The following is a 19,909-nucleotide window of genomic DNA, read 5'->3' as shown; positions in this document are numbered from 1 at the left end:
TTTGAATATTTTCAGAACCTTTGAAAAATATCTTCATTAAATTATCATGGCCTGGCAAAAATAGAGGGGAAAAATGAATAACATTAACAGTAGAGTTAACAATAACATACAAAATGATAGTTAAAAGTCAATAGGACCAGAACCGTCTATGAGCTATATTTAAAAAAATGTTCTTTACCAATCTGTGTTATCAGACAGAACACAAACCAAACACAAGGCTAAATTAGTGCTGGACTCACTGTAAATATCACAACAGAAATAAAACCGTATCTGCAGGATAAGCTTTTCACAGATTACACTTAAGAGAGTCACCAATGTTCTGTTTGGCCACATAGAAGTGTTCGCCATGTAGATCAAAAGTTACATTTGCAGGTACTGGTAAAAAAAAGCGACATTAAAAACAGAAATAATAGAAAGTACAGGCACAGAAATCCTTTGGAGCGGCCTGCAGCTGGTGGTAACATTATTATATTTACCATCAGTCACATGACTGGAAGAGGGCGTTCAGGATGTGTGCTGAGAAAAGACAGCACATTACCTTTTCATCTACACGGTTTGGCATGTTTAGAAAACAGGCAGCGATTTTAAATAGACTAACATGAAAACAAAAGACAATACAGATCTTATCGTGAATAGTAAGAGGGGACAACGTATGAAGAGGGGACAACAGGGTGAGGCAGCAGTAAGTGGGAGAAAGGAATTTATAGGATGAACCTTCATAAGACTGTTTGCTGTCATGGCTCTACAGCAGAAAAGTGACTTTCTGGATCTCAGCGTAACAGTTTAATCAAATCAAAACGTCTGTACTCTGCTGTTGTGTTGTAGGATAATTCACCAATAATCTGTTGTTTCATTACTTGTGTTCAGTCAAAAATTAAAGTGTGTCTTTATGATTAATTTGAAAGCCTTTTTGTTTTTATTATTTTTTATTTAATGTGGACTTGTTTAAAGCTGCACATTGAGAGTTGCACACTGATGAAGACTTTTAAATCAACCTCAGAATTTTTATTAATTTGACTCTTCAGCTTCAACTGTTGTACTGTGCTATATGAATCATCAAAATCAAGTTGGGTTGGAATTTTTTCTATTATTTCCTACTGGCAAAATGACCATGACAATGGTAATGTCATGGTCGTGTAGAGACCAGACCACTGCTGCTACTCAGGAAAACAAAACTGTGTAACTGTAAAAATGACACTCTTAAAGATAAATGAACCATTTATTACTGAAATGCTATCCATGAGAGGAAGAGGTACTTATTTATGACTACCGAACAAAAGTTTTACTCAACATCATATATTAATATCCTATTGACAACATGATGTTTTAAATAAATTGCACAAAGCTTTCTGTGTATTGTTTGAATCGTCTTTGTCATGTATTTCACCAAAATTAAAGCAGCACAAAAATGTGTTTTCCAATGAAAGCCACCCAGTGGAAACACTTCTGCATGTTGAGTGCATCTGCTGGGTGCCACCTGTATTGCATAAAGGAAAATAACTCAAAACTTCCATAGATATCACCTTTCACCTGTAAAAATGGCACAGCTGCAGTATATATTCATTCATTTATAAATTTAAAAGTTATTGGATGTAAGAAGATATGTGTAAGCTTTGTCATCTATTTTTAACATAAGCACAAGGGTCTCTGTATATTGTTCCATACAGACTGTTGTTTATTAAAGCTTTATTTCGTTCTAACTCATCTTTACTACAAATACAGTTGTCAGAACCATATTTATAATCTTTACAACCAGTGTTACTAAACATAATGACAATATAACATGAGAGAATGATTGGGTAATGAAAGTACATTTATTAGAGAGCCTATGCAGTAAAACCTGTGCCTTGCATAAGGCTGACAGCAGGGCTGTATAATGAGTGAGAGGGAAACAAGAGCAGCAGCAGAGAGACAGAAAGCAGAAATGGTGTAAATCCTCCTGTGTTTGGAGGACGTGGTTTCTGTGGTTTTGATGGCTCTGTTTCAAAGGGCTTTAGCTTTGATTTAGCTCACAGTGACAGAAACAGCAGTTAAGAGGCCAAAGGTGTGTTTAATGGCTGTGACAGATGCCTTATAACCTAACCTGGAATTATAAACTAGAATATATATAATATTATTTCACAAAGAGTTTGATTTAAAAATACACAACAGGTCAGTTTTACAATTCTAGAGTGGTAATCTGTGAGATATTTTGTGGCAACTATAGTGCTGCGGTGTTCCTGTACTGAATTTCCCAGAAATCACCTGGCTGTCAGACTGCATGAGACATACTGTGACATCTTTATTTAGACTCTCTGTTGTTTGGTAGCTCTCTGTTTTTCATCTGCTAAGCCATGCTTTCAGTCACTCATAATGCTGAATTCCCACTTTAAAGTCCCACTATGAGACTTTGGCTATCAGCATTAACTGTGGCCACTATTAATTATCATTAATACATGGTTGATGTTAAAACACAGAGCACCCTGGGCTACTGCTCATACCAGACTTAGTAAGTAGTGTTGTGTATGACAGTGCTCATGTGTTCGGTGAACATAGAACTGAATGGAACTTCTGAATGAGGACCGTTAACTCTCGGGGCACGGTGTGACCGGCATTATGGGCTGGTGGAATCAAAGGAGTGGAGACAACAACGCTCATTAAATATGTAAATATAAAAAAGGAAATCCACACAGTTAAAAGCAGAATGAGAATCTAAGACATAAATTCAAGTTAAATAGATAATAAATTAATTCAAAATAGATGGCTATAAAATAAACATAAATAAAATGTAAAATAAAGTTATATGAATTTATGGAACACAATATTTCTAATATATATATATATATATATATATATATATATACGTATGTTTATGTGCTTTTCTGTGTGAAAATGTTATGCTGCTCTCTTATATATGTACAAATATTAAATATTCTCTTGTTATACATATATATAACATAAATATATTCATAAAACTTATATAAATAACTTTATATATAAACTTTACACATTTCTGTCTAACACACACACACACACACACACACACACACACACACACACACACACACACACACACACACACACACACACACACACACACACACACACACTGACCATCTGTTGATACACACACTTTATTCATATAAAATGGCCAGCAGTCATTCCAGGCTCACAGCAGGCAACGTGACATCAGTTAATTCAGTTTTTTCCCCACAAATGTCTTTGTTTCGCTCTCTCTGTAATTCCTCTGTAACTGCGTCAGCGTCTCTCTGTCATGTCAATGGATATGGGTTCTTATCGTCTCTCATCGTTACATCTTAAACCTTTCTATTTCATCTGAGCTTTTATATATGCTCCATCTCTGCCTCATGTGGCTGTGTTTTTCATTTAGGAGTTGCATTTTACCAGTCTACATTAAGTGGCTGCTGGATGCTAAAAGACTTGTGTAGTAACCCAATTACACCATCCATTTACATGAGACCTGATGTAGCAGCAGGGACAGTTATTCCACCATATCCTGTGTTCTACACACACATCCTAACTTTAATAGTACTTTGCAAATTAAATTAGCAATAGCAACGTTTATTCCGAGGACATATGTAATGCAAATCCGAAGTATGGAGAAAACTACTTTAAAATATTTTCTAAAAATCGTCCATCAACCGTTTTAAAATTCTTCTTTTCATTAAGTTTGTTCCAGCTATTAATTTAAAGTGAAATATTGAAACCAGGGATTTCCATGGTTGCAGCATTCCATCAAATGGAAACTGTCACACTTGCAGTCATCAAACGCTTCGGAAAAAATGTTAAGCCCAAATTTGCTCTTCATCAGGTACTGTAGCATCAACAAAACCTCTGTTTCTGAAATGCTGTAATTTTTCTTACAAAAAAAACATAAACATTTTAATTATATAATGTTAATAATTATAAACATTATTTCCATCATCATATACATACGTACATATGACCTCTGCATTAATCCATCCTAAGCATTAGGTTGCTGTAAAGCGCAGGGGGAGCAACTTTGGGTTCAGTGTCTCGCTTATGGACACTTCGACATACAGACAGCAGGAGTGGGGGATTGAAGCGCCAACCTTGTGCCTAAAGGACAACCCGCTCTAACCCCTGAGCCACAGCCGCCCCTGATAAATATCAAAGATGGCATTATACAATATTGTGAACCCATGTAATAATTGCAAAATAAAGCCTGACATATTTGAAATATCTTTGGGATCTCTTCTTGAATTAAAAATAAAGTTCTGTGGCTTCGAACAATGTTTGGTTGCACAGCAACAGTTTGTGATGCCTGAAGCCCCAGTTAACAGATTTTTTAGAATGTATTAATATTTTAATGCTTAGTGCACTGATTTGATATGGGGATTAGTGTTTAATGTATGTGCTATGATGTGCTTTCTTTTATTCACATGCTTAAGTTTATCTATTTTTTCGTCAATCATTTTGTTTTATTTTGTTAACTTGTAAAATGTAATTTAACATTTAAATGTACATAAATACAATTAAAAAAGGTGAGGCTATCACCTTTCTTTTCTATCACTATCACAATAATTCTTATCATAATAACAATTCTTAACAAAGCCTTTGTATAAAAGCAATAATAATTGAATGTGTCATAATATTAAAGCTATTTGTATGTATTTTTATAACTTGTAGCAGCAACAGTAATAGTTAGTACCGTAGGAGCAGTACCTATAGTTACAGCACTGTGTGAACCGACCTGCAGTTTGTGGTGTGTGTGTGTGTGTGTGTGTGTGTGTGTGTGTGTGTGTGTGTGTGTGTGTGTGTGTGTGTGTGTGTGTGTGTGTTGCAGTGTCAGCAGCAGTGGCTGCTCATGCTGATGAAGTGCAGAGGCTCTGGGGCTCAGGAGGCCATCCATCATCTCCATCAAGCTTAAGTGAGGCTCTCTGGACGGGGACGCCACCAGATGACGACCCGGGCCACCGGTCTGAGCTGGACTAAATAAACACCAGCCCCTTCATCATCATCATCATCATCATCATCATCATCATCATCCTCCTCCTCCTCCTCCTCCTCTTGAGACCCACAACAGCAACAGCAGCAGAGAGAGCGAGCTGCTGGGTTACATGGTGTTGTGTGGTGGTATCAATTTATTTTTCAATAACACATAACACATATTAGTATATTCTTTTTGAACATCCGACAATCACTCAACCCTTTTAGAAGCTCTGACAGTATTTCTAAATCCTGGAAATATGGCATTGAAGTGTTTCACATCAATGCTAACACGCCATAGATAATTGGATTCTCAACTACAGGCAGGGCTCGACAATAAGGCCTACTTGCTCACCCCGGGCTAGTAAAATGTCACGTCGGTCTAGTAAGTCTGGCAACTCACTTGCCCAATCAAAAAAGAATTAAACACAATGTTTTTGTTCCAGAGCCGATGATGAGGAAGAGTGAGCCTTCCTATACTGTATAGCTGTCTTACAACGCTACAGTACTTTGGTCAACTTTTCTTGAATTTAAATAACCCTATAAATAAACTAAACTTGAGCCATCTCACCTCCTTCTGATCTCTGTTGAGTGTCGATCGAGCACTTGCTAGAAAATGGCAGCAAGTAAGGACAGGGTTATTGAGCTGTGCATGCAGGCATTTAAATTCTTCTGGAAACCTGGAGAAATCCTGAAGTTTAGTTTGGGGCCTTCAGAGAGCATAAATCAAACTACGTGTTGCGTGAATTAACTTAAGTATTTGTTGTTATTTGTAATTAAAATCATAATAAATAAATAAAAAATAAAATTTGCAGGTGAAAATTGACTTCAGGCAGGTAGATTTTTGGACCACTTAGCCAACCGGGTAAAAAAAAAAAAAAAAAAAAAAAAGAATGTTGAACCTTGGCAGGCCACTTATATAAACATACATTTGGAAAAAATGTATTAGTCAGATGTTTCATTTTCAAACCAGTTCATTACACAAAAAATAAAACTGACACATAATGAGTACTCCTTAGTCTGGTCTGGATGAATGAGCATTACGTTTGTGCATAAAAAAAACAATTTAACACCTTTTCTATCACAAATGTGCTTTAACAGTTTAGATTACGGTCCCTGGGTTCAGCCCTCAGCTCACTGAAAAAGACTTCATATCAAGACGACACTTCTTTACATCCACTTTAATAATTTGCTCCATTCATTAATTGCTGGCACTTCCCTGAAAGAGATGCTCACTTGCTATTTTTAATGGTGCTGAATTGATCAATTAACAGAAAGTTCCATTATATCATTTTTTGAATTCGCTTAATTATTAAGCGTTTTTAGGTCTTCATCGACTACTTTGGATTTTTGGACTGTTTGACAAAAGATGCTATAAATGTTTCTTATTAAGGCAGATTACTTAAAATTTCAGAGGAATAATTTTCATTATAATTTTTGATACAGCCAATTTTTGATACAGCCAAAATAAATAACTACTACCAGCACTACTGATACTTAAATCACTGCTACTCTTCCATTCTTTCTTCAAGTCTGGTCTGATTCCATTGCAGATATATGTTCAAATATATACAGGATTAAAAGGAAGTGTTCCTTTTTGGAACTTTCACCTATGTCGGAGACTGTGTGTGTGTGTGTGTGTGTGTGTGTGTGAATAGGTCACACATCTCTGCCCTCTGCTCTCTTTTCATTTGCAGTACATAAAACACCACCACCCAGGAATAGCTCATTCTCTCTCTCTCTCACACACACACGCACACACAAAGGTCAAGAGTCAAAGGTCATATTGTGTCTGAAGAGGATTTACTCTTTTCGCTGTTTCATCTCAAACATTCGCACACACATACTGAAATAGAATTACAAGAAGCAGAGTGGCCGGTATCACATGTGCTGTTGAATGACCTGGACCAGACTAATACTTGTCTGTCATTCTGTTAGTGTCATTTTATTACTAAAGAGATCTGATTGGGTTGGATGACGTAGATAGATTACTTTGTTGTTTATGTGAAAACTTTTTTATTGTATTTAAATGTTTTCTCAACTTTCCGTTTGCTTACATTAACCAATGGATTCTTCAAAAGTTAATAAATAGTATGCACTTTTATTTTATTAAATATAATAATGCTGCAGCTGTCTTCGGCATTTCTGACAGCCCTCTAACCCACCCAATAGCAGTAGAAATATCCTAGTGTTGTTACTTACGTTGTATTTAGCATTAACCATTAGCTACAGTCACCCATTACTACTGGGGAGGCCAGACTATGGCCCGCCCAATCTTTTAGGTGGGCCTCAGACCATAAACAGACATCAATATTTGGCAATTATTGCCCGTTTTAACTTTATGTTTTTACATATTTACACAAAACATCCTAATATTTTAAGTGGCCATTGCATTAGAGTTTAAAATTATTTATTGAATTTCAAATCAATTAAGAGCAGAAGATATATATATATATATATATATATATATTAATTACCATGACTAACATTCAACTGTTTTAGTAGTAGTATTCTGATAGAAGGCACATGGGGTTTTCTAGTCTTGGACACTGATCTTCTTGCAGTGTAACTGGTTGAAAAGTACATATTCACTATTGTTCGGCAAGTGACTTTTTTATTTTCCTGATTATGGCCCACAATCCAAAAAGTTTGACTTGGTATCGTAGATGGAAATAGAAAGCAGAGAATCTTGAATGTCTGTTATCACTTTCTTCTCCATCTATTTGCTTTTTCAAGCTTTACTGTGAGCTATCACCATCATCTAGTGAGGACGTAGAGCCAGATCTATCGCTGAACTATATGTTCATCATTCAGTGATAAAATGAGTGGAGCATGATTACAGTGTAAGAAACGACTCTCCATTTCTACCTTTTCACACCTCGAGCTGCAGAACTGCCGGTGGCTGAAACGTGTCAGTAAAGTCAAACCGAGATTTAATATGTCAGATAATTAGAACAATTTCTCAGTACATTTTGTCAGTCATGAAGTCTTCTGGTAACCACAAAGAAAAGAAAAACACACACAACAGGAAGTGGATTTCCTTCATAAATTAAAGAAAACAATGAGTTTATAGCTCTAAATTAGAGTGTCATCAGCATAATGAATCGTTAACACAATTAATGTTGTGAAATCAGCCACCGTCTGATTTACAATCTAATGAAGAGGCTCTTATTATGCAGACAAACAAACAAATTCAAAAAATAAATAAATGTTGGTTGGTATTGCAACTAGCTTTCTAGGTCGGGATATAGAACCTTGATTTTAAAAATCGGTTTCTATGGTTACATTCAGTGGCACCTCACTATGGCGGCTACATGCTAGCTGCTTGGACCTTAAGCCTCTAGCACAGTGACTATAATGCCGCATTCAGGTCTGATGGGCACCATTGTTGAACTGATCATATTTTTATGAAAAGTTCAGCATTGTATCATCAATACGTCCTGATCAAAGTGTTTCGTACAACTTCTGTCTCTCCAGATTGGCTTTCACACACTAATACCACTGAAGTGTCAGTGATCTTCTGTCCTACAGATCCTCCAGCTTCCACAATAAAAAAAAAAAACCATGGAAACAACGCACACATATTCCTGCCCTGACAAATGTAATCCATCATTTCAAATTACACATATATATGTACCAATTACTTTACCACACCGCTAATTATAGTGTTAAATAAGAGTATTTTCTCATTTTTCATTTCTGGAAGAATCACACTTTTTTTGACAGCTGCAGTGATTGTGGTGTTTAACAGTCATTATAAAACAACATGTCTAATTTAAATGATGGATTGGGCTATTACATCATGGCAGCAATAGATGTATCGCTGTTGTTTTTTAAAAATTATAGCAGGATTATTCCAAAAACACAAGAACTTCATGAACATCATACAATTTACTGCAGAGACTTCAGCCAGTGCTGTCCTTCTGTTACAATTCAAAAGTCAGAATGATTAACTTCACTTAACTTTGTCTTTCTCTACACTTGACTTTAGCCATCTCCTTGATGGTGGTCCAAGAATTAGGAGCAGGTCCGTCACGAACCCCTAACATCCCAAATACTACAGTATCTACCATCCTCATGAAAGCAGCGTAACATAGCAGCCGCTGTGCTCTATCTGCTGCACAAGAAGCATGTCACCTCGGAAGGCAAAGCACTATGATTACAAATTTCCCTAATGTAATGTGTCAGAAACTGCTTCAATACATTCAATGTCAATCATCTGGACAAAAGCTTGCACTAAATATTAGCTAGAAAATATTTGTCATTTTGCTATAACCTGCATGTGGGACGATCAGATTTATTATCAAACCCTCCATTTAAAAAAATGCAGTTTTAAGGACTTAAAAGTATGTTCAATAATTTCACATTTGCCATACTTTAGAATTTCTCTTCAAAAATCAGAAGTGGACCCGTTGTCTGAGCATGTACAGAGAGTGTGACTTTCTCCACAGCGGAAAAAAAAATAAACGCTTGTCTGACTTAACAATCATAAATGTCTTAATATGAATGAATATAGAGTTTTAAAATGAGACCGAAATTAAATAGAACATAAATTAACTCTACCAACACCTGACCTGGCATTGTAACCTCAATAGAACGGGACATCACACACCCACTCAATCACCAGCTCACCCTCCTGCCCTCTAGGTGCAGGTACAGAGAACTGAGGTGGAGATGGACTCACTTTGGATAAAGCTTGAACCCTGCTGTGGAGAGAAATTTAAGTCTTTGTGCAGTTTGGCCACACCTACACGCAACCCTCAAAAGAAAAAAGTAAGAGATTTAGTTATAGGAATAAAACAGTGTTCTTGCATGAAAGTGTTGTTGTCTTGTTCATTTCACTCATAAGATGGAAATGAAAAAACCCCAAAAACATTTAGTATTAGCCATAAAAAAAAAAACAGATCTAGTTGAATTTTGACAATTGGACATTCGGGTTGTTACCATTGGATAATGCATCAAGGTCATCTGATATGCAGACTTGCGCAATTGTTAGTTCCACTGTTAAATGCTACTAGAGATATCAGTGAGTGGTATTAGTGTCCCCTGTGTCACTAGGGAACGTGAAGCGGTTGTCCAATAGGAACGCAGTAGGACTGTCCCGGCATATCCTCCTCCCTTCACCAATCAGTAGTCATCATCTGTCAGTGCAGTATCAGAGCTCGTCTTCATGGTTCCACTTTCAAACCTCCTTTGCAGTGACGCGGCTGGAAAGACATTGCAGATGTTTCACACCTTTGATTAACATCTTCTTTACTAATATTTGGAAGCACAGTCTCTCTCACAGTGCAGTAGTGAATTTCATTCCTTTGTCTAGCCTTTAAGATTCATTGGCCGTCGTGCAAATTGTTTAAACCCATTTCCACAGTGTTCCATACTTTCACGTATAGCAACCCAATCACCGGTTACTATTCTTCAGTGCAGTGTGAGGCTCTCGACTGGACATCTGGTAGGTGGAGCTACGCGGCCACGTGGCCAATCAGGTATATGTTGTCATAGAGGTGGCCTACAAAGTCATCCGAGACGTTATGTGCCGCTCGGCGAGTGTTCCTGATAAACTCCCTCTTGGACATTTTGTTTTTGACGTGGGGGCTGGTCAGGTCGATGGACAGCAGGATCAGACTGTAGCACAGCACATAGACTGCATCTGCAGAGAGATGAGAGAGGCAGTTATCAAACCCGCCAGCTTTTCTACAAAAAGCTCAGGAGTGTGTGGCTCTAAAGAGAACAGGTCATTTCTGTAGGGTTCAAAGTGAGAAGTCAAAGCCCCACTAGAGTCCCGTACAGGCTGACGTTTCACTGGATAGATAGAGAGAACACCCTGTCATGATTAATACAGTCAGGACATGAGCCTCACTTCACCTCAAACCACAATATTACGAAAGGAAGAGCTACCATAAAAGGGGAGGAAAGGGTCAGTAAAAAACGTACAGTACATAAGACTTATTAAATTACATCTTAACATGATGAATACAACAAATAAATCTATACTGTGCTACTAATAAACTGCTCTCGAAGACGTGAAGGGGCATAACAGCAGTGAAATGAAAGAGATGACTTGAGAAAGGCAGCCATGCATCCATCTCCAGCCTCGGGCTCGAAACCGTTTCTCTAATCCTACTTATTATATGATAAGGTCCAAAGGGTTAACAGTTAGAGTCAGGGATTGCTTTCTGTATGGTCTGCTGACATTAGCAAAGCCCTCAGTTGGTAAATGCACGGTCCAGTGACAATACTGAGGCCAGCGATTACTTGAAAATAAAACCTTGATGGTCTTTCCCCCTCATTTTGTGGCTGGGTCAATGGGTCAGAAGTAGCTTCAAAATCATATCCACTGTCACCAGAGTTTTTGAGTGGTCCAAAGAGGACGTTTCTGAATATTCTGACGACCCCATGACCTCTCTTGTAACTTAAAATCTAAATTCCAACCTGAAAGCCAGAAATATAAATCCAATCACTGCTTGGAATCAACTGAATTTATTTATGTTCTCCAGTGGATGAAGCCTCTTTCATTAAGGGACAGTCCATGAGCTTTCCTCTAGCGCCACCTTCAGGTCAAAGTCTAACTGTACACAGTTGTGTACAAATGGATCGTTTAAGCTTACCACAGATGTACTGTGTCTAAGTAAATGTTGGCCGTATAGTAACAAGAAATTGCAGGATAGAAAAGCAAATGACATGTTCAATGTTGTTACATTGAACATGTCATTTGCTTAGAACGTTTCACCAGTTAGCGATAACACATTTATTTTCAAACTCTAAAAGGTCAAATGTCAGCAGCAAACATCTTGGTCCCAATTTCTAATGTAAATAAATGTTTCTGACTTAAAAGTAGACATTTGACCACATTACACCAATCTTAGCTTCCCTACATCTGTGAGATCAGACTTTAGGGTGCTTCTGAAGACTTACAACATCCTCAATAGGCATAGTCATTCCTGCATGATGTCCTTTCAGTATATATCTGTCCCTGTCTCCATAGTTAAGAAGAAGGGCCCCCTTCCTCTGGAATAACCTCACTGCCGACATCACACAGTCGGACTCTGTAAAGTCCTTTCAATTCAAACTCATAACTCATCTTGTCTCCTTAACTTTCAATGAGTTGCTTAAAGGGCCAGTGAAAATCATTTCTATGTAAAATCTTTGTTTTATTATTGTATAATCACCTGAAACTAAGAATTGTGTTTTAGTTTTGATTAGAATGAGCTCTTCATATCTACATATGGAGCAGGTCCTCTTCACGGAGTCGGCGATGTTGCACCGCCATGTTTCTACAGTAGCCCAGAACAGACAAACCAAACACTGATTCGTGAGCGGGCCTTTTCTGTTATTGCGTTTACTGAAGGCCACCGTAGTTCGCCAATATGATTGTGAATCTGTGGAAACGTGAGCAAGACGTTGGTACCGTCAGCCACTGTCTGACTTCCATTGCTCCTAAAGTAGTGTTATTATGGTACAGATGGCTTCTGACAGAGGCCAACGGCTGTACCATGGTTTTATACTTAGGGGCTCACGTTACTGCAGTCTTGGAAAGGAAGCAGTGAGCGGAGGGGTGTATCCATTTGTTGCAATCTACAACAAAACCATGGTAAGTTTGTTATATTGACCAAAGTTAAATGATCACCAAATAGTAACAATCACAAGAAATAATCCTTAGTTTTCACACTGAATATTTATTTGTGACAGCCCCGGCTTTATACCAGCATACCTTTAGTGTAAAGACACTTTTGTTGTTTGCTAAGAAGCACAGTTTCATAAATCTGCTGTGAAAACTATTGTGAAAGTATTTAATTATTACCAATAAGCCTAGGACCACAACTACAAGCTCTTACAAGAGTATGTGTTCTGTATTTATTCCTGTGTGTGGTGTGTGTGTGGATACTAACCAGGACTGAGGCCCAGATCTCGGACAAGGCCAGGGTTACAGGTACAAAACCTGTGGCTGAACTTGGTGATGAGGGTCTCCAGATACTCTCCTCTCTCCTCTGGTGCGTGGATGTGTCTGAAGAAATCCCGCAGAGCATTGGGGAGGAACTGGTTGCTGAAGTTATGGAGGGTCACCAATTCATCCAGGACGTCCCGCCTGCACATCCACAGACATACACAAACACACACTAAATGGTGTGATGGGACGTTGTTTTTTATTTCCACACAGGTAATGAAAGTTACTGAATTATGAGATTTGGAATTCTTATATCACAGACAAGCGGCACCAATAAATGTGTATTTAATATCCTAGCAGACACATTAAATAAACAGTCAAATCTAACACATCTAATTATTTAACGGCATGGTTTTAAGACTTTCTTAAGGCAACACAGAAGAATCGCAAAAAAGAGCGGTTGTCAAAAAAGTATCTCGTGTTGTTGTGGAAGTCTAGTGGTGAGATTTCTGGGTATTCTGTGTGGATCTGTTTTAACCTCTCATCAAGGTAAATCCTCAGCATCTTCCAGTGGAGCCGTCTGGTGTAGAAGATGAATTTAGCCAGCTCTGTGGGATGATCCACTAGGATACCTTTAGACATGAAATAACTGATGCCCTACACACACACACACACACACACACACACACACACACACACACACACACACACACACACACACACACACACACACACACACACACACACACACACACACACACACACACACACAGTAGAGAGAGAGAGAGAGAGAGAGAGAGAGAGAGAGAGAGAGAGAATCGTATCTTCGTATCTTGTGAATGCAGACGTAACAGACTCTTAATCCATCCACACACGCTATGATGATGTCATAATTCTAAGTTTCACTCTTCTTTCACCTCAACATCAAACACATAATTTTGTCATGAAATCATGCTTCCACACGCACAGTTACATGCTCACACTCAACACACACTGCAGAAGCTATCATGTGTTACCTCCTGTGCGTTAGAATTGAATGTCAGGCAGCCTTCATCTAATTGTAAGTACAGTCTTCTATATGAGAAACCAGCAGGTAGTCTTCTGTTGTAGATGGAGCAGTGTCCCCATGTGGACTTGCACAGCCTGATGGATTTGACACATGTGGGTTATAGAATAGAAACAAAAAAAACAACACAATAGAAAACACAATAGTGGTTCATTTCTCCTCTAAGTCTGTCTATCTGTCAATCTATGTCACTGTTTATTTTTTATGTCAGCTTAGCAGTTCACACAAGGCAGATCAGAAATAGAGGTTGTTACTTTAAAGCACTGGCCACAAGGGCCACTAAGCCCCTTCATTTGGTGGCAAAAGTACATTTTTGGTGGCCCAAATGTTAACTTATGTAAAAGAAATACAGCCTTCCTTAACTGTGACACTTCAATAAATGAAAACACATTAAAAAATAATGGAAATAAATGATTTACATGAATTTAAACCTCAGTGACTAAGCTCTCATTCTCTTTTCTCTAAACCTTTATTTAGACAGGTAACCTCAGTGAGACGCACAGTCTCATTCTGAAGAGAGACCTGATGAAACTTGGTGGCCAAAGGAGGCCACCTACAGGGGATATCTGGTGGCAACAGGGCAACTTTACGTGGCCAGTAGCCAATGGGTCATGGTTAATGTTGAACCCTGAAGCTGTTGTCACCGCTCAGAATGAATTCTGGACACCAAGACGGATTTTCGAGCCTCAATCAAATCACCACCTCATAAATTGAATTGCCACAAAAAGATGACAAAAGCTAGAGTTGGACCTCCTTACCCCTGCCATAGATATTCGTCGCTTCCCAGGTCCTGCCACACACAGCCAGCCAGGCAAAGGTCAGTAGCGTTCAGGTATGACAGGATGGTGATGCCTAATTCGGGTGGCAACATCTCCAAATCTATAAAACCGTGTTGTTCCTTACCTACAGTCACAGAGAAGGGAGAAATAGAAAACAGGTCAGTCAACTTTTTTTGCACTTCCAGATCCCTCGTGTGGAATTCAACGTGGTTTTTGGTTAGATGCCTGGTCTTTGTCGAACATAAGCTTATGAGATTTTTACGTTTTCTTCCACGACATAAAATACGTCAGTAGATGTCACACTCCAGAATTTTGAAGCTTTTACGTTTCTTAAAAGAAGGCAGCTGCTAACAAGTGTCTAAATGAGAGTAAAGACGTTGACGGGGACATTAAAAGTCATCAGCAAGAACACAGAAAGTCATTTATGAAGATTACATTGCTGAACAAAAGGTCTATGTATCGTAAACATTTGTTTGTCACAGAACACATTTTCCAAAATAATCCAAAATGCAACGGATAAATCCCATTGGCTGTTTGTCTGGGAACCAGTGCGATGCTAACTTTCGGATTGGCCTACAAAAATAGTTTATCCCTGCACCCTCTATTGCTGGTAGATGACAGTAGTATTCCATTTGACTAACCCTAAAATGAGTTAACGAGCAGTGCAGAGCTTTTCACAAATAAAAAAAAAAGGTTCTTCTTCTTTAAGGTTGCTTTTTTAAATTTTCATTTTAAAAGAACGTTTTTTTCGAGTCGGAAAGAGAGGTCTTTGTGCAACATGTGCTGATGTGCCAAAGAAAGACAAGATCTTAAAAAAGATTGACTGCTGTGTTGCCTCATGACTTCTGTTGAACACACCACAAAGATAAGAATCTCTCTTTCGTGGGATGCCTTTAATATCCGACCCATTTCACAGTTTTAAATGTAAACATTCCAAATGTGTTCCAGTTTATTTCCTGTTGCAGTGTATGTGAATGACAAAAGGTGACAGGAAGTAAAATTAAGAATATAGACTACTATTCCTGTGCCTTGGTGGAAATTTTTAGATTTAATCTCATTTATTTTATTGTAAGGCTTATCTCTCATTGCAACAGTAGAAATATTGCTTCCACTAAACTTCCATTTAACATTTTTCGAGCCTGATCCTAATGCTAACTGGAGTGAAAGCCTTTAACTCACCTCAATGAAATCAAATGAAGGCAGCAAAAATGCTTAAATCATGTTATATTATCTATCTCTGTCTGAATGTATCATCCTGTACGTCATTTAATCGATTCAAATGAATGGCTTCTCCCGTAGGTGGGCCACCAATCCGTTATTTCTAACTATGCTGACTGTGTCCTCACACCATCACAAATAATGGGAAGGAGAGGGACAACCAAAGAACACTGACCACATTCAAAATACATATTTAAGAGCAAGCAATAGTAGCAAGTGTTTGTGTGTTTGTACCTCCCATGCGTGTTCTCAGCAGATGATAGATGTCGGGGCCATAACACGGCTGAGGAGATCTTTTCTGGTGTCCTCCATCTCTGCCTAAAAGACGAAACATTCATTTTGACACTTTTTTATTCTGTCACTTGAATGACTTGCAAACTGCCATTCAGCATGACAGAGAAGTCGGAGACTATCCCAGCATGCATTGTGGTTTAAGATTGACCAGGCAGACAAAGTTTTTTTCATCATTTAACTTAATCAATAGATAAATTACAAAGCCTGATTTATTATTATCTTTTGCGCATTTCTACTCTCACAGCTTTGATAATATAATTGTAATACAGTATGCTTTTACTAAGTTCTTTCTTCATAATGTACAGTATTTTCTTTCAGTTTATTGTGTAAATTGAAAAACCCTGAAAATTTGAAACTCATTATACGTTCAAACTTTTATTTTGCTCTACACATCTTCCTTGAGTAAAAATGTTTGCATTTTTGCCAACAGGGAACATTGTCACTTACTCTGAGTTAATAGAAAGGATTACACTTCAAGACTTTTGTTTGCAAAATCGTAGGAGCATAGCAACAAGGAAGAGACCTATTGCTAAGGGGCCAAAAAACTACAAAAAAAACTGATTTGAGCATTTGAACATCGGAGCAAGAATGACAGACAGGTGGGGTCAGATTTATAGCAGACAAAAGCATGGAAGTATAGGAATGCTGGAAACAGAAAACTAGTATGAGTGAGGCAAAAAGGGAAGTGGATACAACTCTATAACATTAACTGCTGGTGAAAATACTTGTTATTACTAGTTGTTATTTGGATTACAGAGTGATAGATGAACATCCAGTGTATTTTTATCCACTTCTTTAATAGGATTACTCTCACTTTTGTCAGTGACCTTAAGCTTTATGCCACTTTAAAATGGTGCATGTCAGTTCAGTTCATTCAGTTTCTTTAAACAGCAATGATCCGGAAATGGATGGAAGCTGCACACATTGATTTGTATTAATTTCACCATCTTTTAAACTGTGTTGGTCCTTTTAAATGTCTTAAGAACTTTCATAAAGGAACACAATGACCTATGACTCTGATTTGCCTGCCCTCATTCTTCTGCAACTTTGTGTCTGGTGGAATTACTGAAGAAACAGCCTGACAGTGATTACATTTTTGACAAATAACACAATCTTTAGCATCAAAAAGTCTAGTCAAACGATTAAATAAATCCATAGTCTTCATTTTATTAATATCAAAAGGTACAAAATGCTACCTCAAACATGAACAGGAACTTTTAAATAATAATGATCAAACATATTTAGCTGGACTGATTTAAGTTGGTGATTGCTGTGTTGATTTTAAGTTGAAAGCTTATTTATATGTACTGGAAACCAGAATCATAAATAAATATATGAATAAACCTCATTAACAAACTTATATCGTGTTGGAAATGAAACACAACCTTTGTGATAGTAGCAGTCACGAAAAAACATTAAAATCCTCAGTCAAAACTAATTAGTTAAGAAATGTGAGGATTACCTTGCTCTTGTCTTACTCCTCCTCCTCCTCGGTCAGCCAGTCGGTCTGCAAGCTCTTCCTGAAGCTGCTGCTGTTGTCTGGGAGGCAGCCTCCACAGTGCTTGACCCATCTATATGAGCAGTAACACAGTACAAGCAAGTCACTTGGAAGATATATATATATGTGATGATATAATAGTATGCTGTAACACTGGTGACCCTCATGCATGGTAATAAGTCACAGACTGTGCCTCGCACTTTTCCAATCGTCCTCGTTCTCATTTATTCCTCACAGGAGAGGTACTGCTCATAATCAAAGGGTATAATGTGAGCGATACATTGGACAACTGCTCACTAAGCAGTATGTCTACATGCAGTGATCTGATTTCTTTCAATATCTCATTTATGTAATGTCCATAAAAAAATATTTTGGTTAAATACATCTGACTTTAGTTGTGGTTTTCCAGAGATAACATCCGATCCATATGTATGTCAGTGAGTTACTAGTAAAAACAGTTCAAGCTTCACTTGTTTTTATGATCTTCCATTACCGGCAACTTGAAATAGCAAGCAACTAACTCCACGAGACAGTGGGAAACTCTGTCAGTTCAGAAAAAATGATCCAGAAACACTGCGATTGAAGATGAACACAAATAAGATACCCCTCATAAGACATAAGGCACTGTACATGCAAGAACAACATATGCCAACTGTACTTCAAACCACATGTACTAACCACTGGGCAGAATGGTTCTCAGAATGTTACAATACATTGTCTTGTGTCTTATTATTCAGACTATCCATTAGTGAATAAAATCATTCACCACTAGTTTTATACAAATTCTTCCAAACAATCTGGTGTTTAAGATGGGAATAATATACTGTGTTATTATATGTCGATGTGTTTTGTTAAGTACTGCTTGTCTTTCATGTTAAAGTTGATGTGCTGCTGAAAAACATTTAAAACTGGTATAACCTGACTGTTCCATTTAAGTCTCAAGTATTCCGTAGGAATTCTAAGCACTGTGTAACGTTCGATGGACTCAATCATGCCTAGGACAGTCTCTTCTTCAATAAAATACAGCTACCGTTCATCAAAGTCATATTGTATTTGGGTCACTCAATGACAGCAACACTTGTTGATAATGCAATGCATAATGTTGTACAACTGATTATTAACTTAATTACAGTACCAGTCAAAAGTTTGGACACACCTTCCCATTCAATGGTTTTTCTTTCTTTCTTTTTTATTTTTTTTCTACATTGTAGATTAATATTGAAGACATCCAAACTATGAAGGAACACATATGGAATTATGTGGCAAACAAACAAATGCTCAACAAACCAGAATATGTTTTATATTTTAGATTCTTCAAAGTAGTGTCCAAACTAGAAGGTGTGTCCAAACTTTTGACTGCTACTGTACATCATAAAAATAAATAAGTAATAATGTGTGAGGGCATAATCCATACTGCATTCTATAGTTTCCTGTATTAGACAACATTGCAAAGTTCTTACAATGAAGAATGCTTATAACTCCTCTGACGTCATGATGAACTTTCACACATGATGAAAGCAGCAGTGCCTGCCCGGGCCGGTGCTTCTTCACGTCACACTGCCCGCTCCGCCTGTCTACCGTCAGCTGTGTTGCATAAACAAATCCATCACACTGTTGTAAACATCAACGCTGGAAGTTCGAGGTAGCAAGGTAGTCTGACCTTTAGTCCCGCCTCCCCTCCCATGTGATTGGCCACACGCGTGACTACAGCGTTCAGAACGGAACGTCATTGGCTGAACGGGCTTTTACTCACAAGCCGTTCTTACAAATCCCCGAGTTAGCTTCCGAAGCTAGTTTAAGTTGACGAAGACAGTGCCGATCGAGACGGTCTGTCTTCGCGGACCTTTTAAATGACACTGGCCCTATTTCTTTTCCAAACATGGTGCATTGAGCCCTGATGAGTACGACACAGCGGCATAACCCTGCACTACTTACCTGAGTTTAGTAATTCCTCTTGACAACCCGACCTGTACACAAGTACAGCTGCCGATACGGGTTCCTTGCTGTCAAACGTACCCGGTTGTCATGTCACTAAGCAAAGCAAAAATAAAAAAATAGAGCAGTTGCTCCCCGCGCTCAATAGGAACCGTCCATATCTGTGCTCTACCGCGACCATCATCTGCTTTCCCCTCCGCCTCCCGTAGCACAGGCCCCGCCCCCTGCCACATAGGCCCCGCCCCATGTAGCATAGGCCTCGATCCCTGTAGCATATACCCCGCCCC

At 38.2% G+C, this 19,909-nt stretch overlaps 1 protein-coding gene across 1 annotated transcript; it reads right to left on the bottom strand.

Moving 5' to 3' along the window:
* Positions 1 to 7,480: 7,480 nt before the first annotated feature.
* Positions 7,481 to 19,809, bottom strand: fbxo8 (F-box protein 8). The gene is made up of 8 exons (XM_054604505.1): positions 19,623 to 19,809; positions 17,652 to 17,760; positions 16,130 to 16,213; positions 14,657 to 14,801; positions 13,849 to 13,975; positions 13,371 to 13,489; positions 12,837 to 13,033; positions 7,481 to 10,597 (listed from the first exon to the last, which is right to left on the bottom strand). The coding sequence occupies exons 2-8, from the start codon at positions 17,758 to 17,760 to the stop codon at positions 10,410 to 10,412; spliced, it is 969 nt and encodes a 322-aa protein (XP_054460480.1). The 5' UTR covers positions 19,623 to 19,809; the 3' UTR covers positions 7,481 to 10,409.
* Between the last annotated feature and the right edge of the window lie 100 nt (positions 19,810 to 19,909).

Source organism: Anoplopoma fimbria, chromosome 9 (genome assembly GCF_027596085.1).
Source record: "Anoplopoma fimbria isolate UVic2021 breed Golden Eagle Sablefish chromosome 9, Afim_UVic_2022, whole genome shotgun sequence".
Lineage (NCBI taxonomy): Eukaryota > Metazoa > Chordata > Actinopteri > Perciformes > Anoplopomatidae > Anoplopoma > Anoplopoma fimbria.
Note: the sequence above shows the minus strand (reverse complement) of the source record. Positions and strands in the feature narration are given on the sequence as shown.